Raw genomic sequence first — 26,742 nt, forward strand, 5'->3', positions numbered from 1 at the left:
TTTGTTGTGGTACATTTCTCAGCCGTCCTCTGCAAAAAACAACGTGAAATGACCAAATTCGAGGTTTTGTGGAGAATGTGAGCACAAGACAGTGAATTTTTCTTTCTCTTTGAATCTTATCTCGAACGCTGCTCTTACCAATTTAGTTCCTGGCTTAAGTTTGTTGTTTGTGTAGATTAGTAGAACAAGTTAAACAACCACGAGGCACTGTTAGTAGCACAAGTGAAATAAAGTTATATTTTCAAGTGACGTTTTTGTTGGCATTGCAGTCTTGCATTCAGAAGGTCCCTAATATAACTATCATTCATCAACACTGGGATTGTTGCCCTCCAAATTCCCCTGAAAAGTTATTATATAGAAGAAATACTAGTAGGTTGGTTGATTGTTGTTTGTTGTTGTTGACTTTTGTTCTAGGGGACACAAAGTGATTGCAGTGACTCTGCTACAACATGGAGCGGACACCACCATCAGAAATAGCAGTGGTAAGCTCAATTCAGAAGGCTATTGCTCAGCACTACCCTGTCAGTTAAACAACTACTTTAGAACTATTTCCTTTACCTCCTTGTTGAGATTCTACCCCTTTGCAGTAGTGTTTGGTACATGTACATGAACATGTGGGTATGTGCTGGATAAAAATGTGGTTCTACATTGTCTGGCCAGAGTAAAATAACTGCATTTTCCCCTCAACATTATCATAATAATCAACAGGTCACAGGTCACTCTCTCGAATCGAATCATCTGACAGTTAGACTGCAAATGGTTTTTGGGCCCAGAGATGTTTTGCCATAAAAATGATATCCTCATCGTTTTTGGTGGTTTTTTTTTTTTTTTTTGGTGATCAGGTCAGACGGCACTGGAGTTAGCTGGTAACAAGAAAATGAAACAGCTGCTTGATGTTCAACCTCTGCAGGTTTGTTTTCAAGTTCCTCTCAGATTTCAAATCGTCACTAACGTTTCTTCACAAGGGCTGGTTATATACATGTACAGGACATGTACTTATGTACAGAGTATTCACTGTGATGACATGTTAGCACTCAGGGCGCGCGTTGTTCGAAAGCCGATTAACGCTAATCTACGATTAAAAGTTAATCAAGGTTTTTGTCTAGCTCGTTAAAAAATTAATGGTTTAAGGCTAATTTCAAGCTACATGTAAAGGTAAAGAAAAGTCTGAGTCAAAATTGGGGCCAAAAATCTTTTGGAAGAATTATTATTGACTAATAATTAAACTCGAATCAAAGTCATGTTAATCCGGGATTAGCTTAATCAGGCTTTGAACAACTGGGCCCTGAATGTCACCTTCCAAATCTCTCTATGGTGGCCAAATTACATGAACCTTAAGTCATCAACTGTGTTGATAAAACCAAATATTTGTTTCCACTTCCCTATTGACGCAGCACCTCAGATTCTCAAAACCCTTTGTCTAACAAAGTACTGTAGTTACACTGAATTAGACTTTCAGCTAGAACCTGAAAATGGGTTATCCTAGCTCTAGGCATGTATGATATGATTTAAAATATAAAGGATTGATGAAATTTCACTGAGTTTTTTTCAAATTCTGGGCATCCATGGTGTGCCTGGACACCTGTCTCGCTAAAAGCTCACACTGTATAGACTGAATGAGAGAGCTGGACAGGATTTCCCTTGGTCTTTATGCCATCACCACAAGCCAAATCTTTTCATGTCTAGTCCAACCTCAATAAGTTTCATTTTAAATTATGGACCTGTATGACTTATTTAACAACTACATTAAGCTGAGTGGAAGAAGGGTGCCCGGTTAGCCCTAGGGGCTCCGCTGTGACCAGCCAGCCCCTAGACATTAATACGCTCCCATGGCTGGCAATCCCCGCAACCCAGCCATGAGTCCCCACACCCAGTCATCTGGACACCCGTCACACTGCGTAAGCAGTGGAAAAGGGGAAACAAGGGGAGAGGGATAGAGGGGCAGAAAACTGAGACAATCCAACAAGAAACTCCACAAAACCGCTATGCACCGCCATGCTTAAACGCCACCTCAAAGCAGTGCTCTGCGCATGCGCTACCTACCAAAAGCCGCTGACCGCCCAATGAATGCCAGCTTTTCTTTGTTGTTAACTTAGTTAAATTGCATTTAACTACATTTAACACTGTTTGTTGTTGACTTACAGTGTAGAAGGTGAGTTTTATAGCAACAAGCTATGTATTTCCAAAATAACATTTGATTATTGTTTCCTTTGCAAATTTTAGATGATAAATTATGTACAGCAAAGCCATGTGTCTGTAGCATGGTTGAATAATCATTGTTCTTACAACTCTTTCTCACAGAAACTTCACAAAGTTGTGTCAAGGCATGAAGGTCTTCTCCTTAAGGTGAGAGCAACACAGCCTGTTGATGGATACTTGTGTAAGCACTGAATGTACGTGTAATGTTGTGCAACAGCATGCCAATGGGAAAGCTTAACATGGTGTTTTCCATATCAGTTAAGGCTGGTTTTCACTAGCGATGGAGTTGGAGTCAGAATCAGAAGCATAGATTGAACGTTACAATCTAATGAAAATCAAAAGCTCGCGAGAGTTTCCTTAGTCTTCCTCCCAAGTGTAGATTGTAACAACATAATATACTTGCTGTATTATTTCAAAATGAGAAATAAAGTCATTCATTCATTCAAACATCACGGTCACAAACAGAAGTAGAAGAATAAAACAGTCACAATGCTTGTGCATGCCATGTTTTTTGCTGTCTGAACCAGTATTTAGAGGCCTGAGAACAAACATTGTCACTGTTTTATTCCTCTGCTTCTGCTTGCAACTGCAACATTATCTGTCTTTTACTAGATTGTAGTGGCAGAATCATTAGCACAATCACAAGAAAATGGAATTCTTCTGATTCTTGTGACTGATTCCGGCTGTCAAGCTTACGACTCCATTGTTTGGTTTTTGCTTGGTCATAAGCACGCTCCTACAACGCCACTTACATACCAGTCTTCATCGCAAGTGAAAACCAGCCTTTAGGCTTAAAAGTGTGTTTGTTACTGGCCTTTATGTCCATGTACATTTATGCCTACTGTGTACTTTGTGCAGAGCGTCATGGCCTTGAGTTCTTTAATATGCCAGTTATTCTTACTGCCTTGCATTTGTTTTCAGCGCTCAAGGTTCTTTGGGTGGAAGAAATTTTGGGTAGTACTGGAGAGAGGAGTTCTTAGCTATTTCCACAAAAGGTCAGTATCCAGCAATTATATTTTTTCTTTTCTGTATTCACTGTTGTTTTTGCTGCTACTGGATCATCAATTAACTTTGATTTTTCTTGGTTTTCAGAGCTGATGCTGCTGCCAGTGTCAAGAGACAGGGTTATAAATATCTTGACCGCTGTAAACTTTCTGTAAGTTTGTTTTATTGTATCTATTCATTTCAGTATACTTTGCACAATTAGATTTGGTAATGTCCAATAACCCCCAAAACTTGAGAAGATGGTAAGAGCAAAATCTTTTGTATTGTTAATTTCTTAACTTTGTTGTACTGTATTCCTGCCTGTGTGACTGAGTAACTCTGTCTGTCTGTATGACTGACTGACTGACTGACTGAATAACTGACTGATTGATTGATTGACTGACTGACTGATTGATTGATTGATTGGCTGACTGACTGACTGACTGACTGTCTGACTGACTGACTGACTGACTGATTGACTGACTGACTGACTGACTGATTGACTGACTGACTGACTGACTGGCTGATTGATTGACTGACTGACTGACTGACTGACTGACTGACTGACTGATTGACTGACTGACTGACTGACTGACTGATTGACTGACTGACTGTGTGATTGTCTGATTGATTTGATTGATTGATTGATTGATTGATTAATTGATTGATTGATTGACTGACTGACTTGTTGAGTGATTGATTTTAAAGGTGCCTAGAGATGAGAAGCACAAGATTAAAATCCAGTATTCAGACAACACAGTTCAGATCTGGAGCATTCCACCCAACGAGAAATCTCCACAGGTTCAGCGGCAGGTGTGTACACGTGTGATTTTTTTCTGGTTTTACCAGGATTGTTATACACAGGTTTGGAAACTCCTTCAAAGCCTTTGAGTTTGAAAATCCAAATTCAGTCCCTTGAAAGTCCTTGAACTGTGGTGCTCCCAAAGAACTCCCTAAATTTTTGGTTCATGTAATCAATTTCTGCCATTTTGAGAAATTTTTGTAACATTGCACATGTAGTATTTCGGTAGGGATGGGGGGTACTACCCTACATAAGCTATACACGGTAGGTATGTGTGAGTACCCCACCCCCCCCCGTAGTACCGGGTAGTAGCCAGAAGGTGGACTTGAACATAGGGCCTCAATGCTGTAATGCCAGCTTCCGATCAGCAAAGCTAATCTCTTTGCTCACCTGTTTGTATCCGATTAAACTTATCAGAGATTTATTTGTGATCTGTTTCAGAGGTGGTTGAATTCTCTCCATGAACACTGTGCTTACAGCACCTTTTATACGACCCAACCAACACTACTGATAGATGATCAAGAGCAGGATGTAGTGCCATTAGGAAGCATGCGTGACTCGCTCAAGGTCAGTGAGAAAAAGGCTTCATTTCTACTATAGCGTTGCTTCCTACGCAGATGCTCTTTGGGCGGAGCAACGGATGACGCCTGAAATAGGATCATGGTCTGGAGAACCGAGCCTCACACCCCCACCAAGAATTCCGAGGATTATAGTCTGAAATATCAGCTGTCTCCTCCCCCTAACCCGCGCCCCATGTGGGGAAGGGGAAGGAGACGGCTGACATTTCAGACTACGAGGATTACCGTACTAAAATATTAAAACTTCACAGCTCCCGCATCTCTCAAGACTGTACAAAGCTCGCGGGAAACAGAAGCGGTCTTTGAAACCAGCAATTTGATTTGATATCGTTAGACAATGCCTAGATGGTGATTGGCTTAGGTGCTTCGGGAGTAAAACAATGGGAAGGGAATGTGGCGCTCAGTTAAGTAGGCGTCTGTGGGGAGGAGCTGGCAATACGAATCCCCTAAAAACGACTGCGTGGGAGGTTAGACGGTGAATGTACCACAATTAGAAACGTTCGTGCAGAGCGATTGTTTTTCCTCATTAAACCTTTTGTTTTCTGGCGTTCTCGTTGCCGTTGCTGTGTCGTTGTTGCTTTAAAGTTCGTAAAGCGACGCTACACTACTTTGGACGATGCGATGAAAATAGCGAGATGGAAAATTAAAATGGCGTGACATAGCGTATTAGGGAATTGCCTTAAGTAGCGACATTTCGTGTGACATAATTGCCGAAAATAAAGTGTAAGTGTGGCTTAAATTGGGCGGGGGGGGAGGGGTGGACAAAATCGCCTGAAGTTGCTTTATGCAATAGCCTAAAATAGTGCGATTTAACGGGTCTTAGTATGATAGAACCACCTTCAAAGGCTAAACATGATCAGTGTTTGTTTTGTATTGTAGAGTGCCCGTGCACACCAGCAGCTTTTAGATGAGCAAGTGACTAATGTGAACAATACGATCGCTGATGCGTCTGGTTCATATTCGTCACAATCCAACACCAAAGGTAAGGGACCCTTTTGCTTTTCATAGGGGAGGGGAGGTTGATGGAAATTCATCCAGCCAATTGGGATTTCACTTGATCCTACCTCGGGACACGGGAAAGGAAAAGAAAGCAACATCAGATTGGTAGAGTTTCCCTTTTCATTGCGGGGCAACCTCCACCGTTCGCAACGTCTTACATGGTTTGTCGAGAGAACAAAAGAACAAACAACAGAACAATGCTCCCAGCCCTAAGAAACTACGCAGCTGCAGGTTATCAGGGTCCAGTGAAAATAGAACTTTTGAAAGGTGCAGGTTTACTCTGCACTGCTTGTAAATTGTTTCAATCTGATTCCCTTTAGGTAACCCTCCCCCCTCCCTTCTGTGAAGTCAATTTTTCCACTTATTCCCCTCTCTCATTCAAATTCCACCAGCCCACCCGACCCCATACAAGATGAACGATGAGTGCTTGTAGTCTGTAAAGACTGACACACTTGTTACTTGACATCGCAAGTAACGTGGGATAAATCATTATACAGTGGAACCTCTCCTTACGGACACCTCTTTAAGACGGACACCTCTCTATTACGGACAGTTCACTTGGTCCCTGGGAGACCGAAATCGATATAAAACCTACCTCTCTATAACGGACACCTCTCTAATGCGGACACTTATTTCTGTCCCCTTGGTGTCCGTAATAAAGAGGTTCGACTGTAGTCTGCTAAAAAAACATACATGTTTCTCTTACTACGACCTTTTCAATAGACTGTGTTCACGGCGGCCATGTTGAAGAAGTCAAACAATAAAAGATGTTTGCTTAAAGGACTAGTAATAATCAAAGATTAGGGAGTGCGTTCGTTCTATTCATTGCCAAGATCCGTCCCTTGCAAAATCTGCTTGGGATGCCAAATACCGTGTAGCATGAAAATTTTGCGGGTTCTAATTTTTGCGGATTTTGCGGATTGACATCGATCCGCAAAAATTAGTTCCCGCAGAAAAAAACACCTGCAAAATAAAACGCCGCAAAAATTAACTCCCTTCAGTCAAATTAAAAACTCCACTTTTAACAGATCTGAGCCACCGGGGCGATATACATTGGACTTAAACAGACCAACCATGCTCTAGTGGCGCTTCTGTGGCGGCCTGCACAGAAGTTATTTAAACTCTTGAAACTTCAACTGAACAAGAGAGTTATTATCATCGACTGAGTCTGCCTCATTGCGTTACGGTAGGGCAAAGTTTTTCCATTTTAGCAGGCCGCTCCCAGTAAGGTTTCAAAGTACTTGCTACATCTTTCCCTCGAGAGCCCCTCTGTATGCCTAGAAAGGTCTCAGCTACGGGTAATTCAAACATTCATACTGCTTTTTTATAAAATAATATAGTGTTTGGTTGTGCATAGTAGGCCAGATAGGCTTTTTGTTTTGTTTCGTTGTTGTTCAGCCCCTTTACGCAGTAAGGTATTACAGTGATATGTCTCTAATACGTAAGTAGAGTGAACTGTGACTCAACCAACCGTGCAATAAAAGTTAAAAGTATTAAGGTTTCTTCCACTTAAATGTTCTGCTGCTTGAAAAGAGCATCGTAAAAATAAGTTCCCAGCAAAAATTTCAGTCATCTCGACCCGCAAAAATTTGTTCCCGCAAACCACAAAAACTCGCCAATCCGCAAAATAAAACTCCCGCAAAATTTTTTTGTGCTACACGGTACGCGTCCCAAGATCCAATCGTTCAATCAACGTTGTCCCATACAATCTCGACTCCGATCTGTATTAGGAGTGCGTTCTTTCTACGTCGAACGCAAAAATCATTCTATTGTTTCGCTCCTCCAGTATGGCCGCAGTGGAGGGACACTGCACAGTGGAACCTCTCCTTACGGACACCATATAAAGCCTACCTCTCTAAAACGGACACCTTTACAATGCGGACACTTATCCCTGTCCCCTTGGTGTCTGTAATAAAAAGGTTCGACTGTATTTGTTAATTTTTCTCTTTTCTCCGTGTACAGGAAGTTTACTGAAGATCAGCGAAAAACTGAACGAAGTTGTGGCCACGGCACGCAACATGTGCATGGCACTGACGCATTGCTTGGATTTGATGTCACAGCAGGAAGAGGTGAGCCACAACTAATATCAAAGAACAAATTCTTCTATCTTGTTTCCATACTTTTCTTATAAAAGTACTGGGGAGAAGTTATTAAAATATCAAGAAAATTCACCTTGAGTGATCATATCCTTAATTCTCATGACCTCAGGGGTTGAATAAGTATTGATATAACAAGGAGAAATTTGATGCTGATCACCGTTAGGGCTTGAAGGGTTAACATCCTGCTACCACCTTTGTTAAACTTTTTGTTTTTTTCAGGTGCGTCATCTAAGATTTGAAGAAGAAGTAGAAAAGCGACGAGTACTTGAAGATGCCCTTCATGTTCTTGCTACAGAACATCACGCTTTGGAGTGTTCCATTGGAGCTCATGAGGTTAGAAGATATTTACACTTTCGTATAATCCTAAAAATCAAATCCACAGAGCTTTAACACAGCTTTGTAAGCTATGGCCGCCATCCTTAAGTTTGAAATTCCAGCAGTAGCCTCCATACAATGTTTTTCAGGGAGTGAAGAGATTGAAGGAAGTTAAAAAAAATTCTCCTCTTAAGCCAGCGACACACTTGGCGATTTTATACGCCGTGCCCGGTGCAGTGATTGCGATTTTGGCCGATCGCCGATATCTGGCATGTCAGATATCGGCGACTAAATTCGCAGACATTCGCCAAGTGTGCTCGTTCTCGCGATTTTCTATGTTCATTGCTGCGAATCGCCAGCAAAGCCAACCTATCAGGTTGAGCGATCTTATTGCACGACTTTTCAAAACTGACACATCGCCGCGATCGGCGAACAAAATAGCCAAGTGTGTCCGCATCAACCAATGGCGAAAATCGCTTGCGATTTTCGCTGACGATCAAATTTGCCGCGATCAGCTTATAAAATCGCCAGGTGTGTCGCTGGCTTAAGACGGCGTCGGAGGCCAAACATTTTTTCCTTTTACTTTTGTTGCATGGCGATTTAGACGTGATAGGCTGTATGCATTTCTAAACTGAGTACTCAATTGCAATTGTCATTTAATCTATTTTCATTGCATACCTTAAGCTTACAATGTATATTAGAAAAATAGTTTGCAAAAGAGGAATTCAACAAGTGACAAAATCAAGAAGAAATGGTGTGTTGAGGAAAGACGAAATGGAAACAGTAAAACAGTATGAACAAGGACGCCGAAGTAAAAATAAATATCACAGGACAAAAATTTGCAAAAGGTTGCATTGAAATTCGTCCCATACAATATCACCGCAATACTTAAGGAGTGTTCACATGATACCGGCATGACTTTCATTCCGGTACGAGTCTACTCCGGTTCCGTCTTGTGGCTCTGTATTCGTTTACATGAAACCACCACAAAATCTCATACCGGAGCGAGTCAAGCTTGTGCGAGAGTTTCATTCCGGTACGAAAACGGTACAACTGTTCGTTCCGGCGTGAAATCACTCGTACATCGTACGTAGTTTACGACATTCAATCCAAGATGGCGTCCCAATCATAAATTTGTTTATTTAAACAGACGTCGGCCGGCATGAAGTTTCCCTTCATGTAAATGCCGAATTAATTTTCATCCTTTCATGTAAAGACGATATGAAATCATATGTAGTACCTGTAGGAAACTCGCACCGGTGCGAGTTTTCCCATGTAAACACCCCCTTAATCCATTATTCCTTGGACATTCTGCTTATTTTAATCCTTTTTTTTTTTGTAGATTATACATGGAAGTCGCATGACATTGACAAGTGACTGCAATGAAGAGTTCTTCGATGCGAGGTCTGACATCGGGTGTCCTCCGGACGACTTGCTCTCCGACGATGATTCCGACGATGGTGACGATTATGTTCCGAGCGTAGCGGCGCCCGAGCCCTTAAACGAACGAATGGAGCGAAATCACCTTGAAGCTCTTGTAGAGCCAAGTATAAGCATAAAGAGGACGAGCTCTGGAGGGAAATTGGGAATTTCAAATAGACTTTCCATAACACGGAGCACCTCCGATAACAACATAGTAACGAAATCGGACAGAACTTTATTGGATCGCGATGGTTTGCTGAAAGTGAAGTCGGCTTCTAGTGAAATCGAACAAACTGCGGCTTTGAATAGGAAACAGGAAGCTGAAAGACAGGCGCAAGCCAAGGTTCGCTACAGGTAGGTGGCCTGCGGGCCGTACTCAAGACCTTGGGCACAGTGTTTCCCAATACGGACCGACCTAGGCCGGTGAATAACATTCCTATTTTTTCCGCAAGAAAACAAGGCCCAGGCTCTCAGCAAATCCGCATTCGGTTTTCGTGTGATTAACTTGTTACTTGTTTTATGCTGAAAATGATGCAAGGATCATGAAGACATCAAAACGTGGTTCATTTTCACTGGTTTTAATCCTTAAGTGTTTTATTATTTGGTTTAGTCAGTGAAAAGTAGTTTAAGACAGGTTAAGGGAACGCCGCCATTTTGGATTTTATGATGTCATATGGTTGCCGCTATAGAGTGTTTTCACATGACGTCACGGCGGCCATGTTGGTTTCCCAAAACAAAGAAATGACGGCCATGTTGGTGTCCCAAACTAAACCTCTGGGAACTGAACTCTATTTTTATGCAAATACTTTCTTTTGTTTCAGTACACCAATATGGCCGGTAGTCACGTGAATGAAAACACTCTATTGTCAGTAAGCAAAAGTTCTTTGCTTACTGACAATAGGGATGACTTAAGTAGTCGAAAACGTTTGGTTTCTTAAAATTTTTAACGGTTTAGCCTTGTAAAATAGTATTTTAAATCTCAAGCGAATATTATGGACAAAAGTTCTTTTGTGCGAAACAATTGGGCAACGATATGACGTCCTGAAATCCAAAATGGCGACGTCCGGGAACTTAAATAGCGAAAATGGGCTATAATCAAATCCTGTTTTGTTCGACACGAAGGTAGTATTTCCATGTTTTCCAATGAAACTGGAAGTGAGATTTTGTTTTCAAAAGTTTAACGTTAATTTATTTTAAGAGTGGAGGTATCCTGTAAACATCCGCAATCTTTTGTCTTCACAGAACGGCTCTTCCTGTGTCGATGCTTTCAAGAAACGAATTTAGTGTTTGGACAGTGCTGAAGCAGTGTATAGGAAAGGTATCAATCAATCAAATGTCTTTATTTAAATGAGAAGTATCACGCAAATTTGCTGTGATTTCAAAACCCAAGAATGTTTGTCTATCAGCAGAAACAACGTTTGTTATAAATTATCACCCCAGTAAAAAAAAAACTGTCGATTAGTGCCTCTGGCCAGAGACAGAGTAGGCCGGTATGGATTGAAACTTGAAAAATGTTAGGCTAATGTTTTTCAAGTTCTCGCATTTTTGTTTCCAAAATGCGCTAGAACAGATCACGAGTCGTTCCTTTCAAGAATTGATTTGATTTCTTTCACCTCGTCATTCTAGAATTATTTGGCAGCTGATTGAAGGTCTTATTTAACCATTTTTAACAAAAGATATCAAAAACCCCATATGGATAAATGCAATAGGATAAAATAGCTGGCTATAATAAATTATACCTAAAGATCAACGTGTTCATCAACACACTTCTAAAACGAGTTGTACAAATTCTAGGCCTAATTGCATTATTTGATCTTAGATTATATTCAGTCGCTTTGTGCTGCGGTTGAAGACTATTTAAAGGATGTGTGCTAGAAGAATAGGCGTTTTTGAAAATGTTCGTATCCTGTTTTCCAAGAACTTCATGTTAAATACTTTCTTTTTTTTCGCAAGGATCTCTCAAGAATTACAATGCCAGGTGAGTACAAGTTCTGCACCAGTATATAATATCTTTCTCGTGCCCAAGGAATAGTTTCTAAATTCGTTTTATCTCGACTGGCGGTAGTTTTCCGTGTAAATTATCCTAATGTGTTTTAAATTTAGGCAGGGGTCAAATGCTGAACTTCACGTGAGGCGAACTAAACTGAGCGGATAAAATTTACAACAAGCTCGAACGTGTGAAGATGGACTTTGGGACAGACTTCGACCATCTCCGAGTTGCTTTGAACCTCATTATAAAAGCGAGGCTAATTGCAAAGTTTTTGTTATGAAAATTAGTTTTCATTCATATGCAAACAAAACTAATTTTCATATGAAAAGTTTTGCACTTAGCCTCGCTTTCATAATGAGGTTCACAGCAACTCGGAAATGGCCTATTGAACTTAATGAATAAATTAAAATTTTGTATAATGATGCATATTTTAGCCTCGATATTAAAACATTTGTGACTGAATTTGGTTCGACGTTTGACCCAACGGTCGAGCTTTACCCATTTGGGTCGACCCAAATTGCAATTTAGTTCGTCTCATGTGAAGATCGACGTTTTGTCCGAAGGGAGTTTTGTTGAAGGCATCACTGGTTCGAAAAGTTATGAACCTTAAGGTGGCTGGCACGAGTTCCTTGCACTTTCCAACACTTATACTTTGATGGATCAATACTACCACTCTTTATCAGCTCATACAGCAATAATGGCTGGATATCAAACAAATGCCTTATCTTTAGGCCGATTTAGACGGTACGACTTATGCTTACGACCGTCGCATGCAATTTCTAGAGTGCGCGCTGCTCGCGTCATGCAAAAAATCGCACACAACTCTCGTCATTCAACATTGCCTATGCCTACGATTGTCGTAGGATTTAAGAACATGTTTTAAAATCCTACGACATTTTTTGTGACGTACACGACAGTCGAAACGAGTTGTAGGTTTGATTTACACGAAACAATTCGTGTCGTAGGCCTGTCGTATTTAAGCTTGTCGCATGCGACAAAGTCGTACCGTATAAATCGCCCTTTTGGCGAATAACTCTAGGGAATTTTTAAATTGTTAATTTAAATGGGATCAAGCTTTTTTCTACCCTTTAACCGTTTACATCATAAACTTGAAGCTGAAATTAAAATGGCTGCAAAACGTGAAGCAAAAATCATGTTAAAAATCGCCTGAATCGTCAAAATAAAACGCGTCAAACATTTTCTTGCAATAGACTGCCTTCAACGGGGGGTGTATGCAAAGATGATAAAAACCATTTATGAGTTGTGTTATCTCTTTGTTTGTTTTTAGTTATCTTCAATGAGCCGTTGACATTTCTCCAGCGTGTTGCGGAGTACATGGAGTATGTTTATTTGCTCCACACTGCGGCGAGTTTAGATGACCCACTACACCGTATGCAGGTAAAATAATAATAATAATGATGATGATGATGATGATGATGATGATGATGATGATGATGATGATGATGATGATGATGATTTGTTAACAATAGCAATGATAATTAGTTAAAAGAATTTTATAACAACGTTCATTTCATGTTATGATGTCATTGTAACAATGTTTATTTTAGTATAATTTTATTGTTGTTGAATATAAATGTATGAAATATAAATATATATTTTTTTATTTTTATTTATTATTTATTTATTTTTTTATTTATTCACGACGACATACAATCGTAGAAAGTTACAGTGAATAATAGACTAGGATCTTACATAAGTTTAGAGTGAATAATAATAGTAAAAAAAGAAGAAGTAAGAGGTGGCGAGGAGACCTCAGGAAACCCCGGGGCTTATACTGAGAGGTCTCCTCGGAGATATGTTAGGACTGTAAGACTAGTAAAGACATTGTATTCAGATTTTTTAACATACGGTGGTAAGACTATAAAGACATAACAGAGTCGGACGTTTCGTACAATTAACTGAGGAAATCAAGAAGCTTTCTTTTGAAGGTGGATAGACTAGGGGAAGATGTAATTGATAATGGCAAAGCATTCCATATTTTTGGCTCTCTAAAGAGTATTTAAACTGCAGGTGAAAGATTAATTAGAAAAAAGACCCTCGCAGTTATTTACGCAACTTAATCAGTTGGAGCTAGTTGCGAAAAGAAAGCCTAAAAAAACAAAAAAACAAAAAAAAAAAACCAGATTTGAACGGGATTCCAAGCCTTGACCTCTGCGATATCGGTGCAGTGCTCTATCAACTGGATGGTCACTCATTTATCAATAACCCTATAATTCTTGTTGTTATTGTGTTCTTGTTTTAGTACGTGTGTGCTTTTGCCATATCAGCCACTGCTTCCAATCTGGACAGAGTAGGCAAACCTTTCAATCCGCTGCTGGGAGAGACGTATGAACTGGTGCGGTAAGTACCAAGGATGATGTTTTGCTGGCTCCCACTTTCACACTTAATTGTCCGTTCCGTAGTTCAAATGTATGCTTGGACGAGAGTTTAAACTTTTATTTAATGAGAAACTGGAGTCCATCACAAGAAAGATCACATCAAGATTAGTCCGTTTACCAAGTTTGAGGTTCTGTCGTTAGATTGCAACTACAGTATGTAGAAGACTTTCAAAAATTGGAAAAAATTAAAGACTTTGTATGGATTTGGGGGACGCCATCTCAGAATTAGAGACATTTGTATGGGATTTGGGCGACCTTTGACAGGTCACAGCCTGGTTTCCTCACGATGAAACATAACCAAACTTGGTGAACCTACTCATTTTTATGCGATCTTTCTGGCGATAGGGTTCATCTCTTCATATGACACAATTTGGGAATTTGGGAACGGGCAATAAATTAATTGGTTTGAATTTGCTTCCACAGGGACGACATGGGATTCAAGTTAATAGGCGAACAGGTTAGTGAGGTTAACAACTTAAATCTAATTCTAAATCTAAATAAATAGAGAAATTTAGAATTACGTCAAACGGCAAGAATGACCACGTGACCATGTTTACCCTTTGTTTACCGCCCGCTGTTTTCAGTTTCTCGGTAAAGTTGAGTCGTTTTGCGTTTGCATCAAAGGACAGAATTATTTTGCACTGTTCTCATCTGTGTACTTCTTTGTTTCAAAGAAACATAAATGCGAATCTCACGTTTGTCGTTTGCCGTTTGCCGTAAACGCGATGCTAAATCTCTTTATTAGAGAGATTTAGCATCGCGTTTACGGCAAACGGCAAACGCCAGGCTGAAATTTTCTCTTTGATGAAAAACAATGAAGCTTTTTTGGTTTAAGCTTATCTCCACCCAATAGGCGACAGCTATCGAGCAAACACGAAAAAGAGAGAAGTGATTAGGAGAAACACAAGTTTATGCATTTTAGAACAAACAGCGGCTTGACGTTTCCCGTTTGGCGTTAGCCGTAAAAGCGAGATTCGTGTTTTTAGTATGCAAAGTTTTTATTATGAAAATAAGTTTCCATTCATATGCTAACGAAACTAATTTTTGTATCAGCGAAAAGCTTTACACTTAACCTCGCTTTCATAAAGAGGTTCACAGCAACTCGGATTTTTTTTTTTTAACAACAACAACAATTATTTATTTTGTAAATTCAGATATAAGTTGCTTGTCCCGCAAATAGCCACAAAGCTAGTCGATGCGAGACAAGACGAGCATGAGAACATAATGGAAAATAAAAATGACAATAAATTACAAAATATGCTGGAAAAACGGAAAAGGCAAAGAAAAAAAAAACAAAGAAAGAAACTTAACTTTACATTTACTTCACAGAGTGGTTCATATAATTATTCAATAACTTCTTGTTGTAGGTCAGCCATCATCCCCCGGTGAGTGCGCTACAGGTAACTGGCGATGGCTTCGTGTTTCACGTCACTGTCCAACCAAAGTTGAAATTCTGGGGCAAAGGAGTTGAGGTTCAACCCAAGGGAATGGTCACTCTTAAGTTTCCAAAGTAAGTTGGAATTTATTACATGAGTTACTGCGTGGCGCTCAATCATGTGACCACTTCTATTTACACCTTGCTAATCATCCTAAGTATTTGAAGGAATTACTGACTGTACGACCGTTTATCTGTAATCTTAGATGTACTGATATTCTATCATTACCAAAACTAGCAACTACTTGTACCACGTATGGCCTGCAATCTTTCAAATATTGTGCAGTTAGACTGCAAGCAGTTCCTTTCTGGATAGTCGAGAGCTCGCGCGAAATAGCCGAGCGCGAAAAACCTGGAGTAAACGAGCGGAGGGGGGCTTCGGGTCTCTTCTTGTTTTTTTCTCCTCGCTCATGTCTCGCTGCGCTGTGAGCGTTTCCTCTCGACTAACCAGAAAGGGATTGCTTGTAGTCTATTGTGCAGTGAAATTAGGAACTCATTGCCGGATCGCATTAGAAGAGAGTGTACTCTAACTAGTTTTAAACGTCTTTTAATAACAGGTTTCCTTCAAGAATTATATTAGATGTACTTGTAATGTAAATAAGTTTCTTTTCTATTTCTTTTATGTTACATGGAGATATTAGCCTTTCTGGCTACCCTACAATAGACCCTTCTCCAAAATGGCGGCCGAAAATTCAAATAAGTTAAAATTAAAAACGTATAACAGCACTAAAAAGAGCACTTTTACTTTAGTAACCCTGCAACGTTTCAGCATGTCAGGTGTAATATCAGCTGAGAAAATGTAAGTTAAAAAATGAAAAATTTACAGACGTTTGTATGACTGAGGGTATGACGTATACCCCCAGTCATCTAAACGTCCGTAAATTTGTCAAATTTCATCTTACATTTCCTAAGCTGATATAACACCTAATATACTGAAACTTTGCAAGGTTACTAAAGTAAAGGTACTCTTTCCAGAGCTGGTATCAATTTTTCATTCAGTTTAATTTTAACTCATTCAAATCTTTGCTGCCATTTTGGAGGGTCTATTCGTGTTGAAATAAAGTTCATGTATGTACTATTGATCTAGACGTCTGTTGAAGTGGTTTCAAAACGTGCCAGTAGTTGACGTAGGCGATTTCAATTTGTACCGAAAAACGCCACAGGAATTGCTGCTGAAATCACCAAAAATGCCAAAAAAAAAAAGAACCCCGCCCTTGTTTAATACCGTAAGTAATACCGTACGGGAGTTCTTTACAATCTTAAACGTCTTTTTTTTTTATCCCTAGGCACAATGAAGTTTACACGTGGAACAACGTGAACAGCTGTGTACATAATATTATTGTGGGACAACTCTGGATTGAACAAGTTAGTAATATCCGCGTTTGATTCATGTAGTTGCCGTAAAGCCATATATAGCGAGTCAGCATTGCCACTGGCATGTGTTACACAACTTTCTGCTAAATGATTTTTTAATGTCAAAGACACGTATTTTTTAAGCCTGGTGAATAAATCATAGATGTATTTTTTTGTTTTGTTTTGTTTTGTTTTGTTTGTTTGGTTTTTGGCAGTCAGTGACACAGGCATAGTCCGAAAAGAAAATCCTGAGTTCTTAATGGCCTTAGCTCCCACGAGTCTCCTGTAGCTCAGTGGTAGAGCATCCGATCTAGTAATCAGAAGGTCATAGGTTCGTCATGTGTTGGGAGAACTCGGATTTTCTTTTTCCGAGTTTGCCTGTTTCACTGACGGAAAAATACATCTATCATTGATTCGTTATTGTCCGACATTTTTAATAGTTTAAATCGAGGCTTCTGACAGTGTTGCGCGCGCTCTGGAAGAACGTAATACAGTCTCAGTCTATTTGCCCTCGTTTAGGTTCTTATTTGTAGCTAGTCTTGACAATGTACATGAAAAAATTTCTCGATACTTATTGGCTAAGAGAAATACAGTTTTCAGGAAACACGATGCAGGAAAAAGGAAATTCAGTGCAAATTACAACGATTTCTGAAGCTAGTACGAAGAAACACCAAGACATGCTGATAGTCTCCGAGGTATTGCGAAGATCGCCGAAGTTCACCCGATGCCTTCCGAAGATACCCACAGATCATTAGAAGACTTCCGATAATTTCCGAATATTACCCGTACACCCGAAGATTTGCGAAGATCACCCGAAGACTCTCGATGATTTCCGAAGATTACAAAAGGCTTCTTGTGATTCACCTGCGCTGCTCCTGCATAATTAAATGATAGGCTATCTCGCAATTTTTTCATGAATATAATTAATTAAGTAATCACATGATTTTTTTTTGTGCAATTTGGAGTAAATAAGCACTTGTAAATGTTTTCAAAGACCACAATATTTATTCCCAATTGCACTCAAAATCATACCTATACAAAATACCCTATACAAAGTGCTTGAGCCTTCATTTATCTAATGCACCCCTTTTTTTCTTCTGTTTTGGTTGTAGTACGGCCAGATGGAGATAACTAACCATACCACCGGAGATTACGGCGTTCTTCATTTTAAACCAGGCGGCTGGTTTGGAAAAGAATTAAACAAAGTGGAAGGTTCCATCTTCTCTGCAGAGTAAGTTCAAACATTCAAAAGTAGAGAATGCGCGCCGGCATCGCGGGCAAAATTACTCAATGGTGTTTGTTAGGACGCGCTGCACCTGCATTTTCAGTTTGTAGTTCAGTCAGACGGACAGAATAGTAGGCAATTTATACGGTGGTTATCTGCGCACTGAATAAATTGTCTAATATTTAGTTCGTCTGGGGCGAAGTCACAAACTATTTTAGATGATTGCGTTGTCATTCGCGCTTGGTACTAAGATAACATTAATTTTAGAGAAGTTGTCAAAACTACTATACTCGAACAGGACTCACCAAACCCCAAAACAGATGGTGGCCTCTGCCTGCACCCTCCTTCCTCAACCTCAAAAAATGGTGTCTTTATTGCATAGCCACCCCTCTATCAAGCAGTCAAAAAATGACATTGAGATTCAAACCTCACTTTTCTTATTTATCTAGCAATGCTGACTCTTACTAGCTGAATATTTCTGTGTCAACTCAAATTTTAAAGCCAATAAAATTTTGTCGGTAATGTTCACGAGATAGGAGGTGTCTTCGATAACCCCCCGACCCCAGACAAGGTGGGTCCTCTTCGAACAACTGGTTATGACGAGTTTTCCTAGAGCGCGACTATTTGAATGAGCGTGAGGTTTCTTCTTTATTTCTTAAAGATGGTCGCTTTCAAAAACGTTCGCACAGAAATTCAAAATTCAAAATTTTCTTCTTTTTTGTTCTTTTTGTTGTTGTTGTTGTTATTGTTGGGTTTTTTTTTCTTTCACCATCGCGTCAACTTCGAAAATACACGTTACGCATACTCATGATTTCTTGTGCACTTTCATTTAGCAAACGGAAGCGTTTCATCATTAGAGGAGACTGGACAGGGACCATTGAGTGCTTCACGGTGGACAAATTCACAAGGAAAGATTCCAAAAGGGAAACGAAACGGAGGCAATCAGACTCGAGTGAAGTGAGCTCTACATCAGCTTCGGCTGTCTCTCTTGAGAGCTTCAGCAGCGGCAGTAGTGATGGTAGTGTTACTGTGGATACTTCTGCTCCAAAGGAGCTCTGGAGGTATCAAGAGAGACCTTCGCATAGTAAACAGGTAAGATGGGGGCTGATGTAAATATCGTCAGGGTGAGGGAAGGGGGGGGGGGGGGTAACCTGTGTCATTTGATCTCATGGGGAGGGGTGTGCTGTTGATAATAGTGTTATGGTGGTAGCGTCTCCTAAAGTAAGCTGAAGATTTCAGAAAGAACTGGTGCAAATGTCATGAGGGTGGGGAGGGTGTACTGTGTCATTTGAACCCAAGGAAATGAGATTTAAGTCTAGGGTTCAGTACCAGTGTAAGTGTTACAGTGAACGCTTTTTTCTTCACATTTTTTGAGATTGGCAGTGTGGTAGGGGGGATAACGTGTCCTTTGATTTAAGTGGAGGCGGGGGAGGGTGCTTGTTGCTCGTATGCCAGACTGGGGTGTGGTTTCTTTTCGTTTTGTCTTACACAAAGTTCCCGAGTTCCGAGGAGTAATAATTCTCTCCTAATCCTTTAAGACCAAACAGTGATCAAATGGTACGAGCAACAATTACTCTCCCCCACCCCACACCTTCCCACCCTTTATCTGCCCTGACTAACATCCCCACCTCCACCCAGTTGCTCGTACCATTTGATCCCATTTGAATGCATGCGCGCATTCACGAGTTAATAAAATAAATAAACTAAGGGTTGGGAGAGTGAGCTGTTCGGTTTGATCTGTAAGCAAGTGTAGTGAATACTTATACTTGTCCTCTGCCCACGTTTCTGTAGAGTGTATTCTTATTAACCTTGTTCGTTGTTGTCTTAATCAGATGTACAACTTCACTACCTATGCCATGCAGCTGAACGAACTTCACGAAGACCAGAAATCCAAGGTAGGAAAGTTTTTTCGATTGTGTGAAAAAATGAGCCACATTAAAGGGGCAGCGTCGCCTAATTGTAGTGTTACTTTGAATAGACAAAAAGATCTCGACCACACACCGAAGAGTTTTACATCCTAGTGTAGCATAAGAAACAGTACCAGAATGAAATACTGCTCGTTTGGTTTCGTTTGAACGGTCACACTTTAGGAGAAACGATTTCATTTATAGTGTTAAACTAGAACCCGTTGGTAAACATCACTACAGAAAGCACTACCCAGAAGTTTCGTTGATGCAAGTTGTTAAGCACTTCAAAAGGAGCTAAACTAAAGCTGATTTCCCCTTCTTGAGCTATTAACAAGTATGGAATAAAAGTAGAGTACAAGAGAAAACGTCTTCTTTTTTTCCCAACAGTTACCACCCACTGATTCAAGACTCAGACCAGACTGTCGTGCTCTAGAAAATGGTGAATTAGGTACAGTGATTTAGTTGAGTTATCCATTGTGAAACCAGAGCTGTATTCGAGTTTTCCTGCTGTCATGTAGTCTTCGATTTATTGAACTCTGTCATTCACTCGAGCACGTTTTTCAACACTCAGAGCAACCGCTGTTTTTTCCCACTATTTGGTAGTGAAACCAAGCCAATTTTGGCTTGGTTTGAGGCAGCTTAAGAGCGGATGTCTGTAAATATCAACCAGAGGTGTGCAATAGCGAAAAATTCAAAACTCTCAAAAAAATTCACAACATAGCCCACGGTAAACTATTGCAAGAAATACATGTTTTACTTCGATCCGATAATTATTTTTGACGTGAGGCTATGATCTTGAATTCACAGCTCCTGAACCGGGTTTTCGGTGTCTGACACCACATGTTGCGAAGACCTTGTTTTAAAAATCAAACTAGTTTCGTTCCAAACGAAAAACATCCAGTCTGATAAAGTACATAATTATAGACATCATGAATGTTATGTTACTCATCTGAAGTGAAAATTAAATATTTAGGAGATTTTTCAATATTTACAATTTTTTAAGCGATTTCTTGTGATGCCAAATTGACAAATTTGCGAGGCTAAAATCATCAACTGGTACATGGCGTTGAGTATAAAGATTTACACCACGTGAAAGAGCATCATTTCTTCATATAAAATCCGCTTTCAAAACTATGGGCAACACAGAAGGAAATTTTTGAGGCCGCGAGTTACAAGAAGTACTTTAGTGAAATTTGAGCTTTTCTGTCACGGCATTCCAATGCTATAAAAACTCAGATAAACACAACGTTATCAACGTTTTGAATTCGGACCAGAATGTTTTGCATTGAATCCTACTTTAGAACAAATGGAACACTAGCTACAAGTGCTACGTAATTCATACCTTTTGAGCGAGCTTTCTGTACATTTTAGAAATCATCACATCAATCATGGACGATATATGCATTTTACCGCGTTTTAAAAATACGTTTAACGGCAGAGATTGCGTTACAGTTTGCACAGACCACTTGCCCCCAGGGGAAGGGGGACTCCCATATCAAATTGACGAGTTGATCTTTTGTTGTAGTCTTTTAAATTGTAGCTTTTGGTTTGTTGCACAGTGTGTCCCGCAACTAATGCGAAGAACGGGAAAACAGTCGACCGATACCAACATCGGTTAAATGTTTTCCCGCTCTTCGCATTGGTTGGTTGGTCGTTGACTGGTTGCATATCTATAGTATACCCACCTTGGTATTGACTGAATGTCTTCCCGCGTTTAGCACCGATTGGCGCTTGCATGTTTTCCCGCGCTTGTCACCGAGTGGCTGTTGCATGTTTTCCCGCGCTTGGCTCTGATTGGCAGTTGCATATTTTCCCGCGCTTGGCATTTGCTGAATATTATTTTTCCCGCGCTTGGCACTGGTTGGCAAATGCATGTTTTCCCGCGCTTGGCACTGGTTGGCAGTTGCATGTTTTCCCGCGCTTGGCATTTGCTGAATATTTTCCCGCGCTTGGCACTGGTTGGCAGTTGCATGTTTTCCCGTGCTTGGCACTGGTTGGCAGTTGCATGTTTTCGCGTGCTTGGCACTGGTTGGCAGTTGCATATTTTTCCGCGCTTGGCACTGGTTGGCAGTTGCATGTTTTCCCGTGCTTGGTACTGGTTGGCAGTTGCATGTTTTCCCGTGCTTGGCACTGGTTGGCAGCTGCATATTTTCCCGCGCTTGGCACAGGTTGGCAGTTGCATGTTTTCCCGTACTTGGCACTGGTTGGCAGTTGCGTGTTTTCACGCGCTTGGTATTTGCTGAATGTTTTCCCGCGCTTGGCACTGGTTGACGGTTGCATGTTTTTCCCGCGCCGCGGCTCCGTGTTTTCCAGTGCTTACCAGTTGCATGTTTTGGATTCAGGTGCTGCTTTGTTCACTGAGTTGTTTGCTTTTGTTGTGATTGTGATTGTTTTTAATAATCGTTTGTACTTTACCTTTTAACGGTAGATACCGCTACTCGGGAAAAAATTCGACTTGAAGAAAAACAAAGAGCAGCGAGAAGAGAAAGACAAAAGAATGAGCGATGGATTCCTAGGTAAGAATTTTTGTACCTTCTTTTGTTGTAGTCTCATAAAATGTAGCTTTGTGTGTATTATTTTCTTCGTAAGCTTGATTCATTGGGATTTCCTTCACTGTTGAACTAATGTTGAGGAGGAAGTAATTACAATTGCATTTTACACAATGACGTGTGAAGGAACCAAATGTAATTTGGCTACAAGAAAAGAGAGTAGTTAACAGCCAAACCGGCTTGTTAACATCTAAAGCCCGGGTTTAACGTCGAACTTTACACGAGACGAACTAAACTGAGCGAATTAAGTTCATGATGTGCGACGTTTGACTCAACTGAGTTCATCCGACTTAACTTGGATCGAGCAGCACGTTCTTTCCGTCTGATTCAGACGGTTAGAACTTGTGAAGATCGACTGCAGGACAAACGTCCATCTCTTCATGAATTGAACGTAAATAGGCAATTCCGAGTTGCTGTAAACCTTGTTATTACAGCGAGGCTATGGGCAAAGCTTTTCATTTGAACATTAGTTTTGTTTGCATATGAATGAAAACTGCTTTTCATAATAAAAACGTTGCACCTAGCCTCGCTTTCATAATGAGTTTTGAAGCAACTTGGAAATGGTCTATTAAATAAATGAAATGAATAAATCAAAAAATTGTATGGTAATGTATATTTTAGCCTCGATATCAAAACATTTGTGACTGAATTTGGTTCGACGTATTATGTTCGACGTTTGCTTTCCCCTTTTTGGTGGACACAAATTACAAATTAGTTCGTCTCCTGTGAAGTTCGACGTTTGGGCCGGGCCCAAGCGACGGCGATTTTGTAGCAAACCAAGGTATACTTTCAGAATGAACGAGGTCGACAAAGGTTTGAAAAGATTCCTGTAATGACATCTACAAAATAGATTTATAGTCAATATTCACAAAGAACGGAGTTAGAGTCGAGTTTTTTTTCTTACCTCTGGTTTATTACAAAGAAGTTGACAACATGAAATGGAGGAGCAACGGAACCGAACGACTCGACTTTGTCTTTTCAAACCTTTTAGAAGAAGACGAGACAAAAGAAGTTATCGACAGCCTCTATTAAAGCATTGACGAAAATTTTAAGTTTAATTTATTTGCTAGTTCTTGCGTTTTTACTTCAAGACTGCATTATTTTCTTAAGGCCCGGCCAAACGATTGCACCATCATCCAACATTGTCAAATCCAACGTTACATAGTGTTGAACGAGGTGGCCAAACGAATGAGGGCCTGGGACCAAAATCTACCCAGAAATCCTTAGAAAACAAACCCGCGCCATGTTGGTTTGCCCAAAAAACGGCGCGAGACCGATCGACCTCCGGGCCTTTAGACAACTTAAAAACCATCTCTCTTAAACATCAGATATCGTACTCGTATCGGATCGGTTTGAAAAACTGATATCGGTCCACTCTTAGTCTGGAGCAATTGTTTGGAGGAGAGTAGTCCTCATGAAGACTTTTGTCTGGACCAGTCACCAAAGCAAAAGTTGACTCTCTTCCTCTTTAGCACCAGAGCTGATTGCTGTAATAGCCGGTTCTGGTGGTAGCGCATTCGAAAGGAATTTGCATTATTTTCGTTACAGATGGTTTAAAGAAGACATTAATCCTTACACTGGTCAGATGGACTGGCTGTTTACTGGGACATACTGGAACAGAGACTGGTCAAAGTGCCCAGATATCTTTTAGAATTATCGAAGTTACAATTGAACAATTGACTCCGGCTTGAAGGGTGTCACTCGATAGAAACCTCCATCCTAGTAACTGACCATTCGCTGTTGTCTCGTCCGCGCCAGACTGGGGAGAGGCCTGGCAAAAGCAACGTTTAAGTGAGATGAGAATGCCTGGAAACTAGGCTGTGTCATGGTTTCCTGTTGTGCCCAGATTCACACGGCAAGCTTTCATGGAGATGGGATGCGGGCTCAAGATATCTTGTATGTAACAGAAGAACACTATTTTCTTAATCAAAATTGCACGCCTTCTTTAGGATCAAAAGCGGGGAATGAAACGTTTATGGCGATGTACTAATTTGTAGGTGACACCACAACTCGCAGAAAGACCATGTAGTTCCATTGTATTTCGCCCAACGACAGTCTAAATATCAGGCTATTTTTCTAATAGGTTTGTACGCCTTCAGTTGGAACTGAAAACTGATTAATTTGTTGTCAGCAGATAGGAATGAACGATGTCAATAATAATAGAATCTGGGAACAAAATTATATAGTGACGTCACAATCTGACAGCAGCGGCAAGAAGGGACTTGGACGAGATTTTGATATCGTTACCGTTTCGTCACCAAATTGACATCAGTTTTAAAGTGGAAGGTCTATTGAGCAATCCCTTCCTATAGTGCTGATTTTGTTTTTGTTTTCGTTTGTTAGTGTTTTGTTTTGTTTTGTTTTTTGTTGTTGTATGTTGCGGTTATAATGGCGATCAGGTGGCCTGGTTCTTCGGTGTTGAAAAGTTTGGTGCGGAGCTCTCCTCGCCACTCTTCTTGCTGGAAAAAAACGAGGGAGTAGATTACGTCAAAAAGTCTTTGTTGCCGACGGTTGTCAGATCGAAAGGTCTCAGTCAGGGATTGAAATATACGTAGTGCTGAAATTTGACTAAAATCTTGAGCACTGCGCGATTTGGAGTATTTATGATGATAATTTATATTTTAAATGTCGACAGAATTGCTCGAGTTTCCGTGATCGTGTGGTCTGTACAGTAAATTTATTGCTGTTTTCACGGAAATTAGTTAATGTTTTAATTCTAGAAGCTAGTGTGAGTTTTCAGTCCAGCCCGGGTAGAACAAAAGCGAGAATAGACGGCAGGCCAGACTCTTGAGAGCGCGTGAGAGTTTGTGATTACACCTATTAAGAGAGCAAGAGTTTGCGGTATTTGGTGAGATTTGAAATCTTGGAGAACGTATGAAAATCTTAAAAAGCGCGTGGGAGTTTAAAAGCTTATGTCTGTAAGGGCCGCATTCCAGTTGATTCAAATTCAATTCAATTGGAGATAACAATCGAATCTGCACTGTTTCACTTAGTTTATTTTCCCATCATATTGTAAGGTCTGTTACTTGTTGTTTGTGTTACAAGGACAATTTTCATTTGAGCGTCGAAAGTGATTTCGCGGTTGCTTTGGTTTTGCTTTTCTACGTTCTGTGATTGGATAGCAAATTCCGCGCTACTTTGTAAACCAATGAGAAGCAAACCCAAAGCCAATCGTGAGTGCGTGACTCGCTGGCACTCATGTGTTTCGAAATGTGTTTCGAGTTCTGATTGGTTCATTATCCTGTAAGTCTGTTGTGATTGGTTAGAGTGATAGCTTTGGTTTTGGCTTTGCAACACTCAAATGAGCCGCTCTTTTGGGCCGTTTGACCACGATTTTCGTCAATTTTTCTAGGGCTTGATTACATTGGGCGCGAAATTGGTTCTATAAACTGTATAGAGTCTCATCAATTGTACCCAAAATTCAAGCAAATTTAAGTTCTTGGAGAGTACACGAGATTTGACGTGAACAAATGAGAGTTGGTGATTGAACGATAGTGAAAGTTAGCTCATTTCCGTTCTAATAAAACTATGAGTGGATTCAAACTCTGTAGGAAGTAGCAGCAGTAGCAGATCAAACATGATAGAGCCAAGAGTGTGTGGTCTTGTCAAACTTGGGACACCCTCGGTTTGTTTTTGTCCGGGCTTAAGACTGAAGGCATATTTGATAATCTCTGTATTGGGTAAAATAGTCCAAATAGAACTTGTCCATGATTTCTTGTCCCTTTTGTCTCACACAAGGTTCCCGCCGAGTTCCAAGGAATACTAATTCTCTCCTAACCCTTTAAGCAGTAACAGTGATCAGCATCAAATTTCTCCTCGTAATATCAATGTTAATCAACCCCTGAGGTCATGAGAATCAAGGATGTGATCATCCAAGGCGAATTTTTTTTTCTGGATATTTTAATAACTTCTCCCCTGTACTTTTATAAGAAAGTATGGGGACAAGATAGGAGAATTTGGTCTTTGATATTAGGCGTTAAAGGGTTAGAATATAGAGTAAGGTGCAATGAAAATTCCGTTCGTTTTGGGAATTAACGTGGTAGAATAGAATAGAGGCAAAATGTGCAGAGTGTAAATTTCTGTGGAGTTCAATTTGAGTTAGATTTGATATGCTTAGTGATTATTTCAAAATTAGTTACAGAAGTGCTGCTTTTGGCTTGCACGCCATTGTGTGGGTTTGCTTAAAATGGGGGGTATATATGTTGGGAATATTTTTGTAGACTACACGGCTGTTAGTTCTTAAGTTTGCTTGAGTGCAGAGGTATATGGGGGGACATTCTGTGCATTTTACATGGTAATTAGTTTATGTTTTCTCAGAAAAGTGTAGGCTGGGAGCATATGAGTACCTTGTTCATTGGGTACGGGGTTTATTCATTGGTTAAGGACAAATCCGTTCTTCTTGGTGAATTGATTTTCAACAGCGTCCGTTCATGATGTGAATCCTTTTAAACACTGTCCTCTTTGAACGTCTGTGAAGGACTAACCT

At 40.3% G+C, this 26,742-nt stretch overlaps 1 protein-coding gene across 1 annotated transcript in view; it reads left to right on the forward strand.

Annotated features, from left to right (window-relative positions):
• The window catches only part of LOC146485588 (oxysterol-binding protein-related protein 1-like), a 34,338-nt gene extending 10,286 nt beyond the window's left edge, over positions 1–24,052 (forward strand). The window contains exons 8-31 of the mRNA XM_085103361.1: positions 415–482; positions 843–910; positions 2,302–2,346; positions 3,121–3,194; positions 3,292–3,355; positions 3,892–3,996; positions 4,427–4,552; positions 5,443–5,545; positions 7,525–7,631; positions 7,881–7,994; positions 9,319–9,752; positions 10,641–10,716; positions 11,352–11,376; positions 12,677–12,786; positions 13,652–13,749; positions 14,211–14,244; positions 15,155–15,297; positions 16,509–16,587; positions 17,688–17,806; positions 18,634–18,892; positions 19,633–19,695; positions 20,095–20,155; positions 22,136–22,223; positions 23,805–24,052. Coding sequence (XP_084959487.1) covers positions 415–482; positions 843–910; positions 2,302–2,346; positions 3,121–3,194; positions 3,292–3,355; positions 3,892–3,996; positions 4,427–4,552; positions 5,443–5,545; positions 7,525–7,631; positions 7,881–7,994; positions 9,319–9,752; positions 10,641–10,716; positions 11,352–11,376; positions 12,677–12,786; positions 13,652–13,749; positions 14,211–14,244; positions 15,155–15,297; positions 16,509–16,587; positions 17,688–17,806; positions 18,634–18,892; positions 19,633–19,695; positions 20,095–20,155; positions 22,136–22,223; positions 23,805–23,907 — 2,566 coding nt within the window. The 3' untranslated portion in view covers positions 23,908–24,052. The remainder of the gene's footprint in view (positions 1–414; positions 483–842; positions 911–2,301; positions 2,347–3,120; positions 3,195–3,291; positions 3,356–3,891; positions 3,997–4,426; positions 4,553–5,442; positions 5,546–7,524; positions 7,632–7,880; positions 7,995–9,318; positions 9,753–10,640; positions 10,717–11,351; positions 11,377–12,676; positions 12,787–13,651; positions 13,750–14,210; positions 14,245–15,154; positions 15,298–16,508; positions 16,588–17,687; positions 17,807–18,633; positions 18,893–19,632; positions 19,696–20,094; positions 20,156–22,135; positions 22,224–23,804) is intronic.
• The last annotated feature ends 2,690 nt before the right edge of the window (positions 24,053–26,742 follow it).

Source organism: Pavona decussata, unplaced genomic scaffold, assembly GCF_977016875.1.
Source record: "Pavona decussata unplaced genomic scaffold, jaPavDecu1.1 SCAFFOLD_26, whole genome shotgun sequence".
Taxonomy (NCBI): domain Eukaryota; kingdom Metazoa; phylum Cnidaria; class Anthozoa; order Scleractinia; family Agariciidae; genus Pavona; species Pavona decussata.